The 17,419-nt window shown below is 38.0% G+C and overlaps 1 protein-coding gene across 1 annotated transcript in view; it reads left to right on the forward strand.

The window, feature by feature from the left end:
- KIF16B (kinesin family member 16B) overlaps positions 1 to 17,419 on the forward strand; it is a 286,776-nt gene that overhangs the window by 196,286 nt on the left and 73,071 nt on the right. The window contains exon 24 of the mRNA XM_037494360.2: positions 13,278 to 13,400. Coding sequence (XP_037350257.2) covers positions 13,278 to 13,400 — 123 coding nt within the window. The remainder of the gene's footprint in view (positions 1 to 13,277; positions 13,401 to 17,419) is intronic.

The raw sequence follows: 17,419 nt of genomic DNA on the forward strand, positions 1-17,419 counted from the left end.
TGGGAGGGTGAGAGGATTCACCAGAGCCAGAGCAAGGACCAGAACAGGCAGACTGATGAAATACACTGCTGAGGGGAGCAGCGGGTGCAGCAGGGTCGCACCATGTGGGACCCTGAACTGGCGTTGCAGAGGCTGTGGGCAGCTTCGCAGCCCTGTGCTCAACCTCTGCGCCACCAGGGGAGGCCCCTTAATTCTGCTTTGTAGCTATGGTAAAGGTAGTCTAACCAGGGCAGATAACTAAGACCTCTCATAAAACAAATCGAGAAGTGAGAGAAACATGAGTTGGGTTGAAGACTTGTCAGTTTCTTTTTGCTTTGCTATCTGATTTCATTACATATGTCCTGATTTCTTTTGCATTTTGGACAAAAGGTCATGGACTTACTTTAAAAATAAAATTTGATCATTTTGAAAATCAGGTCAAATATTTTAAGATTTACTTTAGAGTAAATGAAGTACTCAACCAGGAAATGGATACTGTGGATCTACATATATATCTCAAAATACTTCACACTTCTCTAAGATATATGATATGGTAATTGATGTTCTATGTGTGAATCATATCTTCTGTTTTTAAATCATATATCAATCAATACAAATGACTTAGGCTTTTGATTAAGCCTCTGAATTAATGCATACAATGAAACCAATGACTGCAAGAATCATCATGTACAAAAGAATCACAAAACATGCTACCACATTTCCATTTCAACTGTTTTTGACATCTTGAACAGAAAAGTTATATTGCCCAGATTCTGCCCAGAGATGTCACTGACACTTCCAGTGTCATTGAAGAGAAGAGAATGGAGGTGGATCAGAACAACCACCAGAATCTTCCCATGACCTGGAACCTCTCAGGCCCTTTAACTCCCTCCTCAGCATTGCTGGCTCAAACCCACCCGCGGAGGGATCAGCCCTCATCACATGAGGTGCAGAGGAGTGACTGAAAATACAGTGGTCCTGAGAACCTGGGCAGTATTCAACCAGAATGTTTTAATCTGCCTAAAATCTCTTTTTTAAATGAAAGCAATACCAGCAATGTAGACCATTTGCAAGCTAAGTCAGAAAACTTCAGTGAATTGATGATTGGTAAAGATGAACACTGTGTGGGAATTCAGTCTGGCTGGACTTTGCTGCAACACACATCCCGGGAAGTATCTATAAGCAGTGGAAACAAGCAAACCAGGCAGAGCCAGTTACTCTCCTTTGTCCTTTTAGCAAGTATTTCCAGTGAGGAGAGTGCATCCTGTGACTGTCCTCAGAGTGTACCAGCCTCAGTGTTTTGGAGCAAGCAGCAAGCTGAGAAAGAGCTGCTGAAAAATCTATTTCTTCAGAGTCACTAATAAGTACCAGCACAGAAGGAAACAGTAGGTTGGGATATTTTCACCAAAGGCTCTTAGAACTTTCTAAAGATACTAGCTGTCACCTGTGAGAGGCTAGCACGAATGTGATCAGCAACACGAGGAGCTTGCATGACTCAGGGGGGCTCCTCTCCCACATCCCAGCTTTTATCAGATGGCTGCCATTTCTGAAACACTTACCCCTGGGCACACCCTTGAAGTCTCGCAGGGCATCATCAGAATTTCACTCTCCCCTAGCTCAGAGTAGCGACAGCAGCAGCAAAGAGACAGGGGCTGCCAGGCCAGCAGAGCACACCATGCCTTGCAGAGCACCAGGCCTCCTTCCTGCCTCCACAGCTGCAGAGTTACCAGATGCCTTGCCAAGCTCAAGTTTCCAACTGGAATATGAAGATGCTGGAAAGAGCTCTGTGTTGAAGCAGACCCTTGTGCAATTCCCAGACCAGATGCTGAAACTTCAAGAATGCCCTTTAAAAGACTTTCTTGAGCATGTGACTTGTTCCCTACCAGAACTTTTGAGTGACATGAATGATTCAAAGGCATTTACTGGCTTACTGTTGCTAACTGCATAGAACCAGACCCCCGGCAGCTTGCTTGCTCCTGCTTTGTTCAACTTTATATGCATTGGTTGTGTCTTATAACCAACCCAGCTCAGTGGGAATTTTTCATGCTCTGCCTCTGTCTGATCTACAGGAGATTCAAATTGGCTTTGGTGGACAGAGCATTTGATTCCTGGCCTCTGCTGAGAGTCTCCTGCTCACTGTATTTAGTTACAACAAAAACCTCTGTCAACAGATATGCCATGACCTCCTCTGTGTCCTGATATCTGAGTCTGAGTTTGCTGCCTGCACTAATCATCCTTTACTCCAACAAGATCTGGTTCAGCTTTCACTTGGTTGGAAAGCAGAAATTCCTGATTTAGTTTTGGCAAACGGAGTTTGGTTGTCATCCAAATTCCACAATACCTTAGTTGACCTGATTTACTTCCTTCATGGAAACTAGCATTCCCTCTCTGGCGGAGGTCCAGTTATTATTCTACATGACAGTCAGAGTTGAGGGTGACTCCAGCCAGGACTGCTACCAGTCACTTGTCCTACCGACCACCCACATTGCTCTTGTGTGGGAAGATCGCGTTTTCCACCCTTACGCTTGTTCTCTAAACACACCTTCTGCACAAAAACAATTTGATGTGATCAAATGCTGTGCTTTAAAGGAATTCAGGGGTGTTGTTGTTCCAGAGAAGAAAAAATTACCAACAGTTGAATTTTTCTTCTTACAAAAACTCAAACTCTCTTCAGATTCAGGAACTAGTCAGGCCGAACACTGTCTGGAGGCTCAGAATGTCCAGTTGTTCAACAGCCCATTGTGTCTTCTGGCCAGTAAGAACGTGGCACCTGAGGTCTGGAAACTGACCCTAAACTCTCAGGAAGAGGCTCTGTGTCTGATCTCAATTTGACAAGGCTCTAGGGTAGAGAAATATAAAAATACTCTGTATATCTTGTGTGAACTTTAATAAAATGAACATGATGAAAACACTCAAGGACTGATTCTCAGTGTAGCTAATTGATTTGAAACTGGAAGAACGCACACCTCTAAGTAGAAAATGTCAATGTTTTTAATATCTACAATAAAATAAAAGTGGATAGAGAACACTGATATAATATCTGTATTGCCACTTTGCTTCCTGTTTTTGAAACTCAGCCTTGTAAATTTGGGTCTGCCTCATTATTTGTGAGGTGATTAAAGCATTTCTGATTGTGTTGGCTCCAAGTCGACTTGTAGTACGACGAGTTGGAAACTGCGTCTGCTGGATTTCAGCAGGTTAATTTGTGCTGCCTGAAAAAGTGCCGGGGTTGGCAGTTAACTTCTTTGACATCCTCCATTTTAGCCATGAGTAGGACAGCTTTGTGGCAGAGCACATTAGTGATGCATCAAGCTTCCTGAAAGGAGCCAGGGATTTAGAATCTTTGCCCATCACTGTGATGGGTGGGATGGAGACCATATTGTATGCCCTGAAGTCTCCTTATGCTAATTACCTTTCCTTCCTCCTTTCAGACTTGTGGAACATTCCTTTTCAATCTGTGTGGTTTCTGCGCCTTGCTTTGAGTATTTGCCACATGCCCCCACATGTCAATTCTTTCACTGAGCTTTTGTATTTCTATCCTGGAAAGGTTCTTTATTTCCAACTCTTAACTTTTTCTAGCAATTTCTTGATGTTATCATCAAATATGGGGTCACCTCAAAGACATTTGGCATTTTTCCCTGATTGCCCCCCCTTTTGCCTCTCACCTGACCCATCAGTCGGTCTGACCAAGGTGTTCTGCTGACCTGAGTGAGCTGTGCCTGGTGGAAACCTCTAGAAAACTCTAGATGAGTTTCTAGCCATCTCAGCCTCAGATAGGGCTTCTCTCCTTATGAAGTACTATGTAGTCATCAGTTGGCTTAACACTGGGCTCTTCCAAATCTCTCCTTTTTTACTCTCTCTATATTTATTTATTAATTTTTTTGAGTTATTCTTTCAGTGTTTTGACCCTTGGGCATGTGTGTTCTATTAAATCCCAAAAACTCAGAAGGAAGGAAATGTACCTCTTCAAAATGCCATCCGTTCTCCTTCCACTCCCAGCCAGGATCTTGCTTAACTCCAAGCAGCTACTCGTCCAGTGTAATATCCAGCTGAGCCAGTTAATGTCTCCATGAAGTCATTCATTTCAGCCCTGGCATGCAAGGGTCATTACATCTTCGGAAAACGTATGACATAAATGTTATATTCCTTACTCTGTGGTAGAGACAGTGTCAAAGCCTGGCCTAGCCAGAAATTTAAGCTTGGCCAGGGAGTGACCTCTTCCCTCACAGGTATCACAACAAGCTACTCACTTCTACATTGTCATCTTTAATTTATCTCTACCTCCATTCTGGGGAGGTAAATTGCAAAAGGCAGGAAACTATGTAGCTACATACTGGTGGCTACAGCCTTGCTTGAGTGGAGGCAGTTTTGTCTCTTTCAGGCTTTAGAATTCAAATGATTTTAGATGGAGCATATTTTGGTTGGTTCCACAATCCTTTTCCTCCTACCCACCCCCCATACATATGTACAACATACAACATACATACCCTGACTGTTGTCTTAACATGTAAAATCTTTTGAGTCTGTGATGAGGACATCATTAAATGAGTTAGCTTATCACAATCTTGCCTGATAGATCTTATGTCATGGAAAAGATTTCTAAAATGAACCAAGACAGTCTATTAAGATCTCATCAATAATATTTCTCCTAATTTATTTTCATATTTTTAAACTTTTTTAGTTAATATATTTTGCATTCACCCTTCAATATTGTATGATATATCCTAGATAAAAAAGATCAGAATTGATTATGAAAACCAGAGGAAATGGAATTTCAGGTGCTAGCAGAGGGATACTATGGTTGTAAATAGAAACAATGTAGTCCTTAATTTTACCAAAGAGAGAGAAAAATTATACAGACTTGCTCGTTCTCACAGATAAAACCACTTAATTTTATTGTCTTCTATATTATGGTCTTTAATGTTGTTCATAGATGAAACCTGCAGCAAATATGGGCATTGTGTAAAAGTCATATGTTCATTATGGTTTCTCATTCTGCTTTGTGATTCAACGAGGCCACTATAAGGATTACATTCAGGTCTCACCACAGAGCAGAAATAGCCTCTGGTGTTCAGATGTTACTTGTCATTTCTTTCACCTAAGAACACTTTTTACCTTGCTATCAAATATGGTTGCTGATAATGAGAATTTGATTTACTATCCATGAAGTAAGTATTTAGGTTGTCATAATGTCTGTAGAAGCCAGTGTATTAGTGTTTATGCCGATGTACTGTGGCAGTCTCCCTCTGGCTCCGCTGGCTCTTGAGGGTTCTGTACCCATGATGCTACATTAGAGAGCAAGTATGAGAGTCTCCCTATCCAGCCTAATGGAACATTCTCTCAGTTGTAATGAGTTTTTGCATGGAAAAAAAAAAATAGCTTCATACATACTTCGTTATGTAACATTTTGCATTGTTGTAATATAGGCATAAGTATTACATCATGGGACCTGTTAATGCATTCTAGACAATACCTCTTTGAGTACTTTTGAAACAGTGATTTCATCTGATTTTGATTAAAATCCATTTTGCTCACAGCTGCCTGTTTTACAGACTTGTGTTTGGCAGGATGGATTTATTTAGTCTTTGTTGAAAAACATTTCAAAACTGTTTGTCTCCCTGTTTTCATTATATATAAATGTATGTATGTGTGTATATGTATCCTTCAGAGAGTACTAATCTTCCAGCAGTAGTAATTACAGAAACTTTTATTTACATTCTTTTCCCTAGATTATTTAAAGCTTTGTATGATAAATAGTTTAGAGCACTTTTATTAATGTTTCTTTGATAGTCAAATTGACTTGTTGGATAGGTCAGTTTTCCAATGAGGTTTTTTTTTTTTTAATTTTATTTACACAGCCTTCAGTATGCATCTTAGACAGTACTGCTTCATCCCTTAAAATATCTTGTGTGATAGATGTCCTATCAGTCAACTATTGCCAAATAACAAACCACCCTCAAAAATTCAGTGGCATACAACAATAGCAACAACAAAAAGCTTTTTATTTCTCATTAATGGTTGAGGTGTTTTTGTTGTAGAGTACAGGTCATCTGCTGCTCAGCTATGGTTCATCTGCTCTTCATGTCTCATTTTGGAATCTGTGCTAAACATACTGTGGCAATCATGATGATAACAGAAAGCATAAAATGTCAACCATTTTGGGAACACCCAGTGGCCAAACAAATCAGATGATCAAGTCCAAAGTCAAGGGGCAAGAAAATACATCCTGTACCAACAAGCTATGACAAGATAAAGAATACACACTACTAATGCTACTGCTAATAATAGTAATACTACTATTAATGCTGCTAGAGGGGAGAGAAAAATTGGGATCAGTAATTCAGTCTACCATAAATATATTATGTTAGGGTTCCCAAGGCTATTAAAGATAAAATGCAGATAAGATTTGTAGGATTTTATTCCTAAAGGAAGTATAGCATTAGTGGGAAGAACATATGTCATGGGCCCTTTAAAATTAATTATTTCAGTTTGCTTTCCAATTCACATTAATGGTCACTGTCTGCCTCTGAAGCAGTTTGTTCATTGGGAACTGTTCTCTTTATTAAACTGTAGTTTCCATCACCTTCCATGCAAGGTCTCCACCTGCACAGTCCTGCCATTTGTGACACTCTTCCATAGGAGAAAGAACAGGTCTATTCAACATGCTTTCTGTATCACAACCTTTCAGTGTAAATAGTTATCCCCTTATCTCTGATTTTTCTTCTTCACCTCCAGAGAGACTCTTCAGTCTATCTGCTATTTCTTATACAGCACATTTTCCAAACAACTGCCATCCAATATCCTGTTAAGGATGCACTCTTATAATGTGTGAAAGCCTGCTTTATAAGAAATGAAATCAAATGATTCAGTTGGTGAGAAGTAAAGCCTATATTAAATCATTCCTCCTCTTTTTAATATCTTGTTTATCTGGTTTAAATCTTTTATTGTTGAAGATGCAGTGTATTACAATCCCAACTTGTTTATATTGTAGTTTATATTGTATGGAGTTCTGTCCCATGTACTTTTGAGCCCCATAGTGTTCCTACTGGAATGGAGGAATAACTTTCATTGATCACCATTCCCTATTTGGGGATTTCACTCAAGATCCTTTGATTGAGAATTGGACTCAAATCCACATCTTATTCCAGAACATGTATTCTTTCCACAACACCAAAGTCACCTCCAAGTTATGATGGTTCCTAATATTTTTGGAGTAAATTTTGTACTGATTTTTTAAAATAGGAATGACTGTGCTAGAAATGGATGTTTCAAATACTTGCCAAATTGATTTTTTTTAACTTGAAAACTTTTCTAGAAATTTCTAGACATTAAAGTTTATTTCTCTTTTTATGAGTTTTGATTTTTCTCCCTGTGAATTGCCTCACCAGTGTCTGTGAAAATTGTTTCTTTGCTTGAACCTTAAGTCACTTTTTTGCTATCTGCATTTTTAGCTCCTACATAAGAAATCTTGGATAAAGTCATAGTGTAAATGTGATACAGATAACTTGTATACTTAATGTTGCTCCTTTAGCTGGAAGGATAAATATTATGTGCTATAGAAACCTGATTGTGAGCCCTCACAAACCTTCTCCGGTCTCCCATCCCCACCTCCACTTTAATTTCTCCTGCACCTTAGAATTTATCACAGTTTGAACCTAAAGCAGAGCTCAGTAAAAATCAGTGAGTAAAGATGAGTGGTGCTTTTCATGGCTAATCAAAGACATTGTAGAATAGAAGGGAGAACATACGAATTTTGTCTCCTGAGTGACCCAAGATTCTGTATTAATGTTTGGTAGTGAGAGTCATGTTGCAGCTGTTGCCATGTTTGCAATCATCAGTTTAATGATAAGTTATGCAGAAACAATGGCCATTATAGGAAGAAATCTTTAATCATTAAGAGAAAAATGGTGACATTTTTAGTAGTTTCAAGTTGAAACTTTCATCAGGTATCTAGTATTTCCAAACATTGAAACAATGTTTATCACTTCAGATCTGTATGGATGAAATAATCTATTCTGATTAGAATCATGAAGTGGAAATGTTAGCCAGATCATTTGTATTTGCCTAAAGGATAATAAGGGTAAATAACATATTTCACAAATATCTTTGTCTTAACACAGTTTTTCATTTTCTGGGTGATTGATCTTTAGAGATAAATATCAAAATTTAAGAAATACTCCTTTCTTTAAGAACTCATTTCTATTTGCTGATATGAGTATTCTAAATTCACTTTAAAATGAGATGAGTGTTATTTCTTGATGTTATACTATTGTTCTCAACTTGACAGGGATGGTCAGGATGTACCTGTAACATGTGTTGCCATATACTTTAGCAAAATCTAATTCAGTTGTGGGCACTGAGCTTTCCAAGATACCATGGTTTTAGCACAAGGCATAGGTGTAGGCAGCTTCATCTTCTGAAGATGACGATAAACTTATTTTTGTTTTTTACCATATTCATAAATTATACCTGTTCATGTGACTTTTCTTTATTACCTGTTTCTTGCAACATAGCATATATTTGGGGATATAACATCCTTACCATTTCCACAGCAGACCCCATTTTCAAATTGTTGGGATATAGTATGCTGGGTCATAGTAGGTGATTAATACACAATAGTTGTAGTTGGAGCTATCACTATGGCATTTGTGGTTAAAAAAAGAGAAGTTACAAATGTGTGCTTATGCTGGGAACAGATAAAGGAAAATTAATAATTTTGTTCCATCTGATTTGACAAAACAGTCATAATCTGTGTTCTAGAGGCAAAGCTCAGACATGAAGCTCTAGATCAGATAGCAGTGCTTAGATCGACCTTGTCATGGTCAAAGTATACACTGAATTTAGCCATCTGGTATGTAATTAAAGTGTTTAGGGGGAAATGTTGATGACTCCCTACAGAATTGGTCCATTTTGTACCTTCTGTAGTGCTGACAGTGATCTAAGTGGATGTGAATGCCACTTTCTATTAATTTCCTTAATTTTCCCCCTTTTAAGGGGCTAGAATAGGAGAGAAGATTCTAATCTGAATATTCAGAATATAGCTTGTGTTCATTCTGCTTCCCTTGGCTAAAGGCCTGACTATAGTGTTTCCTCAATAATGGAAAAAAATAGTTTTTTTGTTGATACAGCACATTATTTAATTAAATGCTATCAGAAAAAAATTTCATTGTCTTATTTTAAATATCATATTTCTTATGTGTGTAGAAATGTAATTCAAGATACTAATTATGTACTTTTCCTTCACCTTTTAATTCTAAGTAAAACCACTCCATGGTGCATTTAAAATTCCTTGAAATGTCTTAACAATTTATCTATGCCAGATCTGCTGCAAGATGTGTTTCTGAACATATAGCCTTTCATATTTTTTACCTCCTACTACCATTTGTCACCAACTTCCTCTTCCAAGTCTAAGAAATCTTCTTTGCCAAGTGTAGAGAAATTGTAACTGATTCCAAAATAAATAATTCTGTAAAAGTTTAAAAGCTCCCTTAAATAATGGGATGGAATATGATACAGCACACATTCACTTGTCTAGTTTAAAACTTAAGATATTCAAAATATAGCTACTTTAACTAAAAATAATTGAGGAGACATTTATGATAGTTTTCTTTCCGGCCCAACATAAACATAGTTTAGGAGAATGTCAGGAACCTTTCCCACTATATCCTGAGAATACTATTTTTCTCATGAAATTGACTTAAAAGGTAATTTCTAAAAATTACTATGTAGCAATGATTTGATGGAAACACATGCTCTTGATTTTTCTCTCTGCTCAAATGACTTGAGATCCCTAATGTATTTTACAGCTAGTCATTTTTGCAGTTACTCATTTCTCTATACCCAACATTTACTTATGAAATCAATGGGATTGAAATGTACAGTGGCTGTGCATTCTAGTGGGGGACACTGACAATATTTCTGAATCTGACTGGAGCAGTGGCTTTCATCCCATCTAGAACCACCTTTGAAATGACACATTGCAGGTGCTATAAAGGACTGTTTTAGACTTAGGTAGTCTGCATAAATATGAGTTCCAGTCCCCCCCAGATTACTGATCCCTACTTAATTTATACACTCCATTAAGTTTTCAAAGGCAGACTTGTTTTCTTTAAAGTGTCCATTAATGCAAGATTTAGACAAATATCTTTTCATTAGGGATTGATTTCAGAATTATACATTCTTAGAAATCGAGACCTTATAGCTTCAAAATGCCCATGACATAGCCAAACCTTCAGTTCTGGTTTTAACAACTTGAAAAGCTGCTTAATAAAAAGAAAAAAAGTTAAGATAGCATTTACTAACTTTAGAATATAACCCATCTAAATAGAGTGGAAAAAACAAAATTTTGTTCAAAACTTAATGCTGTTGAGAAAATCTAATGGTCTTTTAAATTATAGATACTTTGTGTATTCTCAGACCTGGCTCTGTGCATGGTACACAATTGGTACTTAGTAAAAGACACCAATTTTGATGTCTATTTTAGGAGTGCCTATTAGAAAAGACAATGGGAAGTTAAAGTTAAGCCTCCATTAGTTAACTAATGATATACCTTTGTGTCCTTGGCTGCAGCTCTTCTTTAGTAAAATCCACAACATTCGAATATCAGCGTATATATTCATAGTCTTTCTCAGTGCCCAGTTACAGATTGCTAATCTTGCCAATTTTCAGTTGGCTTGTCAGAATGTGCCTTTAAATGGAAGTCACACAGGGCAGGCCACTGCAGTGTTCACAGCCGGATTTCTGCCTTGGAGTTTGGGGTTTGGTAAATATCATGCCCATTTCATAGACATCAGAAAGCTGAGGTACAGAGAAGGTGGCTCAGAGGCTATATCCTAAAGCAAGGATTGGATTCTGATTCTTCTCTTTCTTACTCTCTTTAAGGTAAACATTACATGGCATCCCAAGTCTTTTTTCTCTGATTACTTCAGGGAAGTGGATGATGGTAGAGTTTTAATACCATGTGTGTCACACTTGCTGATCTTGTAGTCCATACCTTTTTGGGAACCCATGTGATCCTGAAAAGTTTAAGTATGTAAATGGAGGTCTCCGCAGGCAAAATTGTAAAAAGGTAACATTTGTCTTTCAGAGCTTTTCCTTTGCAGATGTGTGTGACAGCCATGGGCTAAAGTGACAAAAGTCCAGTTGATAGGTAAATCATTCTAATAATGATCTCTCAGAAAGGATTTTTGATATTTTAGAATTTACCATTTCCATTGTTAGTTGATTAAAGGAAAAAGATTTAATAGACTGTCTTCCTCCTGTTCCTCATTCTCACTGCTTAGGACAGAACCTGTAACTTCCACATCGACTGCAGTGTGCACCTTTTATAGTTTAGCCAGTAGGGAGAATCTCTCTTAAGTAACGAGTCTTTCCTCTCAACTAGTATTGTCAGTTACTAGTTGTTTAAAATTCCTACAGGAGCATTCCCTGGGCTGGGATTGTTCCAAGCTACAGTGTGCTCCCTCTCCCACAACTCCCAACTTCCAACACACATGTGCTGTAGCAAGTTGATTTCCCAAGTGTTTGTGACAGATCTGGAAAAGAGATTGTTTCTACTTGAAAAATACAGTTACTAAGGTTGATACAGAAAAGATCAGGGCTTCGGCAGCAGATCAAGAACTTGATGGAAAAATCATGGCATTTACAGTTCAGAGACTCAACATTAAGTGTGTTCTTTGAAAATTAAAAAAAAAAAACCATGAAATTATTTCTCTGTCTTTTTACCATTGACCACATTCCATGTTTCAGGAAATGTCTATGTTTAATATAATTTTGTAATTACACCATCAGTACATTGAAAAGTATTATTAATATACATACTGAGAAACTCTTTTTAAGAATAATTTCTGACTGCAGTGTGGAAACAGCTAAATAAGTGCAATATTGAGATTAAATTAATGGTTATTATTTTGACCAGCCATGTGGGGAAAAAAATCAAGATACTTAAAGACTTGTGATTTCATGTCATGTCAAAATGTTGACACTGTCAGCAGGAAGAGAGCAGCTAGCTGAGACAATGTATATACCTCTGTAGCATCAGAAATCCAGTTTCCAAACACACAGCTAGGATGGACTTTCCACATTATACCTGGCTAAGGATCTGAGAGTCTAGGATCCTTTTCTGCCTGGGAGAAAGTGAGCTTATTGCCCGCTGTTTTCTTTCTATTCTAATAAATGGGTTTTACTGCATCATCATTGTGTTTTCATCCCCTTAAGTTCTGGGTGTGTTGAAATCAGCCCAATTATCTGAAATGGATGAAACCATTTTAGAATTCCATGGAAGCAGTATGGCACAATGGTGACATATGCAGGTTCTAAATCAGCCTGAGTTCAAACCCGGCTCTACCACTTACCTCTATCGGTTACCTGCATTCTCACTCCTGGGCCTCTTGTCTGATAAATGGGGTTAATAATGGTTCATACCTCATAGGGGAATTGTGAGGATTAAGTGAAACAAAGACTATAAACTATTTAGAACTGTTCTTCGTATCCAGTAAGTATTTAATAAACGCTAACTATAATTATGATTGTAATTATTGATTGCTGCTGTTGCTTCAGAAATGTATTTTCTTATGTTTTCTACAATCTAGATTAGTGCAAACAATATGAATTGTTTAGTGATTTCCTCCCATTCACACTTGAGAGAACTAATTTTGAAGATTTATTTTTTTCATAATGTCTCTTCCTCAAATCCCTCTGGCTTCCCACCATCCAAACCATAAGTATTTGTCAGAGCCAAGTTGATTATTAATCAAATGGAGCCTGAAGAAAATCTTTGGGATTGTTTTAATTGTGGTTTAAAGAACTTCCTTTACCATCTGGGCATACAAAAATACCTACAAGTTAAAAATGAAGTAAATTTGAACAAAATCTCTAGCTTTCAGAGTTTAATGTACAACAAACTGATAGTCTGTGAAGAAGAAAAAGTTTTCCTGATAATCACATTTTCAAAAAGGAATCTAGTTCACACTGTTTGTTTTTTTCAGTCAGGCTATGTAATCTGTCCCTCATTTCACTTGTTCTTATAAATTGGAAAGAACTTCAAAGCCAAACAACATTTTGAAGTGCTTTTGCCCTAACTTCTTGAAATTGTCTACCTACAAAAATGGTCTTTTGTTATGAGACAGACTTAGCATTTCTTTTTCAAAGGAAACCATCATTTTTGTAAATAAACTCTACTGGTTTAATGCTCTTTTCTCTACTTGAAATACATTTTCTCTCACCTGCCCAAGCAGGGTATTTGCAGCAGAGTGATCTTGATTTCTCTTTGTTCTCTCTGTCTCATGTGCCTTTGATAGCGGATGGTTTCTCGCTCTTTGGGAGCAAATCCGGATGATCTGAAGGACCCAATTAAAATTAGTATTCCACGCTATGTTCTCTGCGGGCAAGGAAAGGATGAGCACTTCGAGTTTGAGGTCAAGGTAAGTGTTCCTTCTTTACTTTCCTGGAGGAATGGAGGTTTGAGGTTGTGCAGTGCTTTCTCTGCCTTTTTTATAAAGAAGGATGAAGCTGTGGCTGAACATCTTGTTTTATAAGAAAGATACTTATCATGCCCGTTTTCAGACCAGAAGAGTTGAGACTGTCACCCAAGGGGTGAAATTATTACACAGAAAGTAGTAGTGATAAGGCATGTGTCAGGCATATGTGGAAGTCCTACCACTTACAGCCTGACAGGTAGGGTAACCAGTCACCCCAGTTTGCCTAGGACTTTCTGCTCTCAGCATAAAGTTCCACACACTGGGGATCTCTGCTTTAATGCCAGGCAAACCAGGACACATAGGCTACCTACCCACGGACTTATGCACTATTTTCATGTCTCTAATAATGGGAATAATGCTTTTATGTCACAAATAATATATGTATCAGTGCATAAAAAGTGCCAAGTTTAGTGTCTAGCCAATAATAAATAAAACACTGTAGCTATTACTTTTATTACTACTTTTGTTTTTATGATTGTTATTACTAATTTGTAATCTTTCCTAATCTGTTTTGGCATTATTAGATTTATATAGCTTTGCAGGAAGAAATATGCCTATTTCCTTACATCATACTTTCTGAAATAATGACTTCATCTTATTTCTATTTTATTCCATTGACTCATAACGTTTTATTAAATATTGTTGGCCACCATCCCCTTTAAAAGGAATTAATGATAAAATTGTACTCCCTTATTTCAAAGATAGGTTGAGGAGGATTGATGTAATGACATCCAACAGGCTTTCCAGTTTATGGCTGCACAAGGTTGTTCTTAGGAGTGATTTTCATCAGACACCAGACTATGATCTAGACTGAATTCTTTAGACTCTAATTCTGCTTCCATTTTCTCGGTGACTCTAAATTTGAACTCTCTGAGCCTCAGTTCCCTCTTTGGTAAATGAGGAAGTTGGATGATACCAGTGGTTTCCATATTCCTTTGTAGCTGAGGCCTTTGTTCAAAGAATATTTTATGAGGAGACTATAGAAAATAGGTAAACTTGGAGCTGCTCTGGGGCAAAGGAGGACAGAGGAGCCTGAACCAGCCCACAGGGATTGCTCCTTCAGGTATGCATGCTCCTTCTGTTATCCTGCAGACTCAGCACAAATAACTTTTCTAATTTATCAAGTTTTCAGATTCTTATTTTTATATACTCAGTTTTATTTAAAAACAAAACAGAGCACCTAAGCATTGATATTTGTGCTTGAGGTTTCTGTTGAGAAGACAGGACACTTGTGTGGTGGTAGCTTTGTCTTGAACTTTGCTTCTCTGCTGGCCAGATTTTGTGGCTTCTGATTCAAGTGTTTTAGCCTGTCCTTGATCTAGTACTTCCCACTGCCTCTGACCTAGTGCCTAATTCCTGCTCAATCCCTTGTCTCAGCAATTTGAAATTGGGTGTGCATGTAGAATTCATCTCTGTGTGTGTGTGTGTGTGTGTGTAGATAATGTTTTATATATACACCTATATATATAAAAACACCTATATATAAACAATATATATAAGCTATATATATATATAAACACCTATATATATATAAACAATATAAACCAATATATATAAACAATTTCTGGAGGTGTTTGTAGTATTTCTACATTTTTCATTGAAATAAAATTGACATATAACGTTGTATAACATGTTGTTTGATAGGTTTATATATTATGATATGATTACCACTATAGCCTTAACTTGAACTCTATCCCATAATCACCATTTCTTTTTTTGTGGTGGTATATATTAAGATTTAGTCTCTGAAGTTTACAATACAGTATTGTTGACTGATCACTATCCTATGTTTTCCAGGACTTGTTAATCTACTAGTTCCAAATTTGTACTCTTACATAGCATATCCCTCGCTCCCCTAGCTTTAGCCTCTGGTAATCACCATTGGACTCTGTTTTGACAACTTTTGCTGTTTTAGATTTCACATGTATTTGCTGTACAGCAGCATTTGTCTTTCTCTAACTTTGTATAATGTCCTCAGGATCATTGAAGTACTGCAGAATTATCTCCTTTCTCATGGCTGAATAATATTCCATTGTGTATGTGTCTGTATGTGTATGTGTGTTTATCACAACTTCTTTACCATTTCATCCACTGATGGACAATTAAGTTGTTTCCATATCTTGGATATTGTGACTAATGCTGTGCTAAGTATGGGAATACAGGTTTTCCTATCTCTTTGAACTTTTGTTTTCATTTCCTTCAGCTATAGACTTGGATCATATAACCATATATTATTATTAGTTTTGGGGGACCCTCCATTCTGTCTGTAGCGGCTGAACTAGACTTTAGAGAATAAAGGCTCACTTTCACCAGTTTAAAATTCAAAATTAAAATTCTCCAAAACATAGAACTCATAGCACTGGAGGACATGCATTGATTTCAATTGCTACATAAATTTATTTCACTTGAATAGACCTGATGAGGTAATATAAATATTAAATTGATTTCATGCATAGAACTTAAGGAATGGATAAGAAAGAGGTTAATTTTCTAAAACCTGAGTTGATTTATATAAAAAGGCAAGCAAATAATGTCCAGACTGTATGTAGATCTGGCCAAAATTGTAGAGATGCCACTGCAAAGGCAAGGTAGTGAAACCAAAAACAGAGATCACATGGAGCCTTCAGACTAGCTCTAGGCTTTCACTTCAAAATACATGACATATAAAAAAGAGTTTTGCTTTCTTTGAACTTATCAAAGCCAGGTTCTGAAAGCATGCCATTGTTCTGCTTGCTTTTTGTACTTTTCCCAGGTGCTGTAATCATTAACACCAGGAATAGACTCTGAGCATTTGCCTGGAGAGTTTCTAGTTCTCTGAGTAGGGAGGGTTGCCTCATGTACTCATAGATAGGTGAGCTGAGAGCTTCACATTCCTGTGGGGATACCCCATCATAGCAGTATCAGGGCTCAATACTAGAAACAAACTTGATGTTAATATACTACCCCTCCCCTTAACAAAGCAAACAAACATGGTTGAACTCCCACAAAAACATAGCAGCTAGAATAGCGCTGGATTCACCAATGTCCTGTCCAGTATCCTTCAGTTTATCTTGGCAAGTCACTCATCCTCGCTGGGCCTCATCTGTAAAATGGGTTGGTATGAAGAGAGTGGGCGGTTATATATGTGAGGTGTTGAAACAGTGCCTGCCATATATACTAAGGGGTGGAGCTTGTGCCTTTAGCTTTGCCAGTAGGCCTTACTGCTCCTTATCACAGAGGTTACTTAATGAGGTGGTATTATAGAAAAGTTCAGACCAAATGAAGAGTCTGATGATACAACTTGTTAAGTTGGTTTAAACACACACAGAGGGCCTCCCCGGTGGTGCAGCGGTTGAGCACTGGGTTGCGAAGCTGCCTGCAGCCTCTGACATGCTGGTTCGATCCCCGGCCACCGGGTGAGGGTCCCACATGGCGTGCAGAACTCTCCTGCCGCCCGCTGCTTCCCTCAGCAGTGTATTTCATCAATCTGTCTGTTCTGCTCCCTGCTCTGGCTCTGGTGAATTCTCTCACCCTCCCGTGCTTCTCACTGTACCCAGTGCTTATATAAATAAATAAATAAATCTTAAAAAAAAAAAAAAAGAACAATAATATAAAAATATGTATAAATAAACACACACAGAGCAGCAGAGGGAGGGAGTAAGGTAGGGACACTGAGATGGCGTAGGCAGGTGGGCAGCACACTCTTCACACCATGTTCGTCTGTCCTGTCTTTCTGTTGCCTCCTTCTTTCCAGCTGTGCTTATCAGGAGCTTGGAGGACAGAGGGTGCCCAGGGCCAGTACATGCTTGTCCAATGGGAGCACACCTGGCCGCCATCCTGCTGAAAGCTCTGGTTTCTACCTGCACTTTTTGGGTGGAGCACATGTGGAGCCAGACAGTTGTCACCAAAGGTGCTCAATCCAGGCTTGGCATAACCATCGGCCCTGGTGATCGTGATCATGACTTTCCATTTTCTAAGCAACG

Source organism: Talpa occidentalis, unplaced genomic scaffold (assembly GCF_014898055.3).
Source record: "Talpa occidentalis isolate TD23 unplaced genomic scaffold, MPIMG_talOcc4v2.1 talOcc4.10, whole genome shotgun sequence".
Classification (NCBI taxonomy): domain Eukaryota; kingdom Metazoa; phylum Chordata; class Mammalia; order Eulipotyphla; family Talpidae; genus Talpa; species Talpa occidentalis.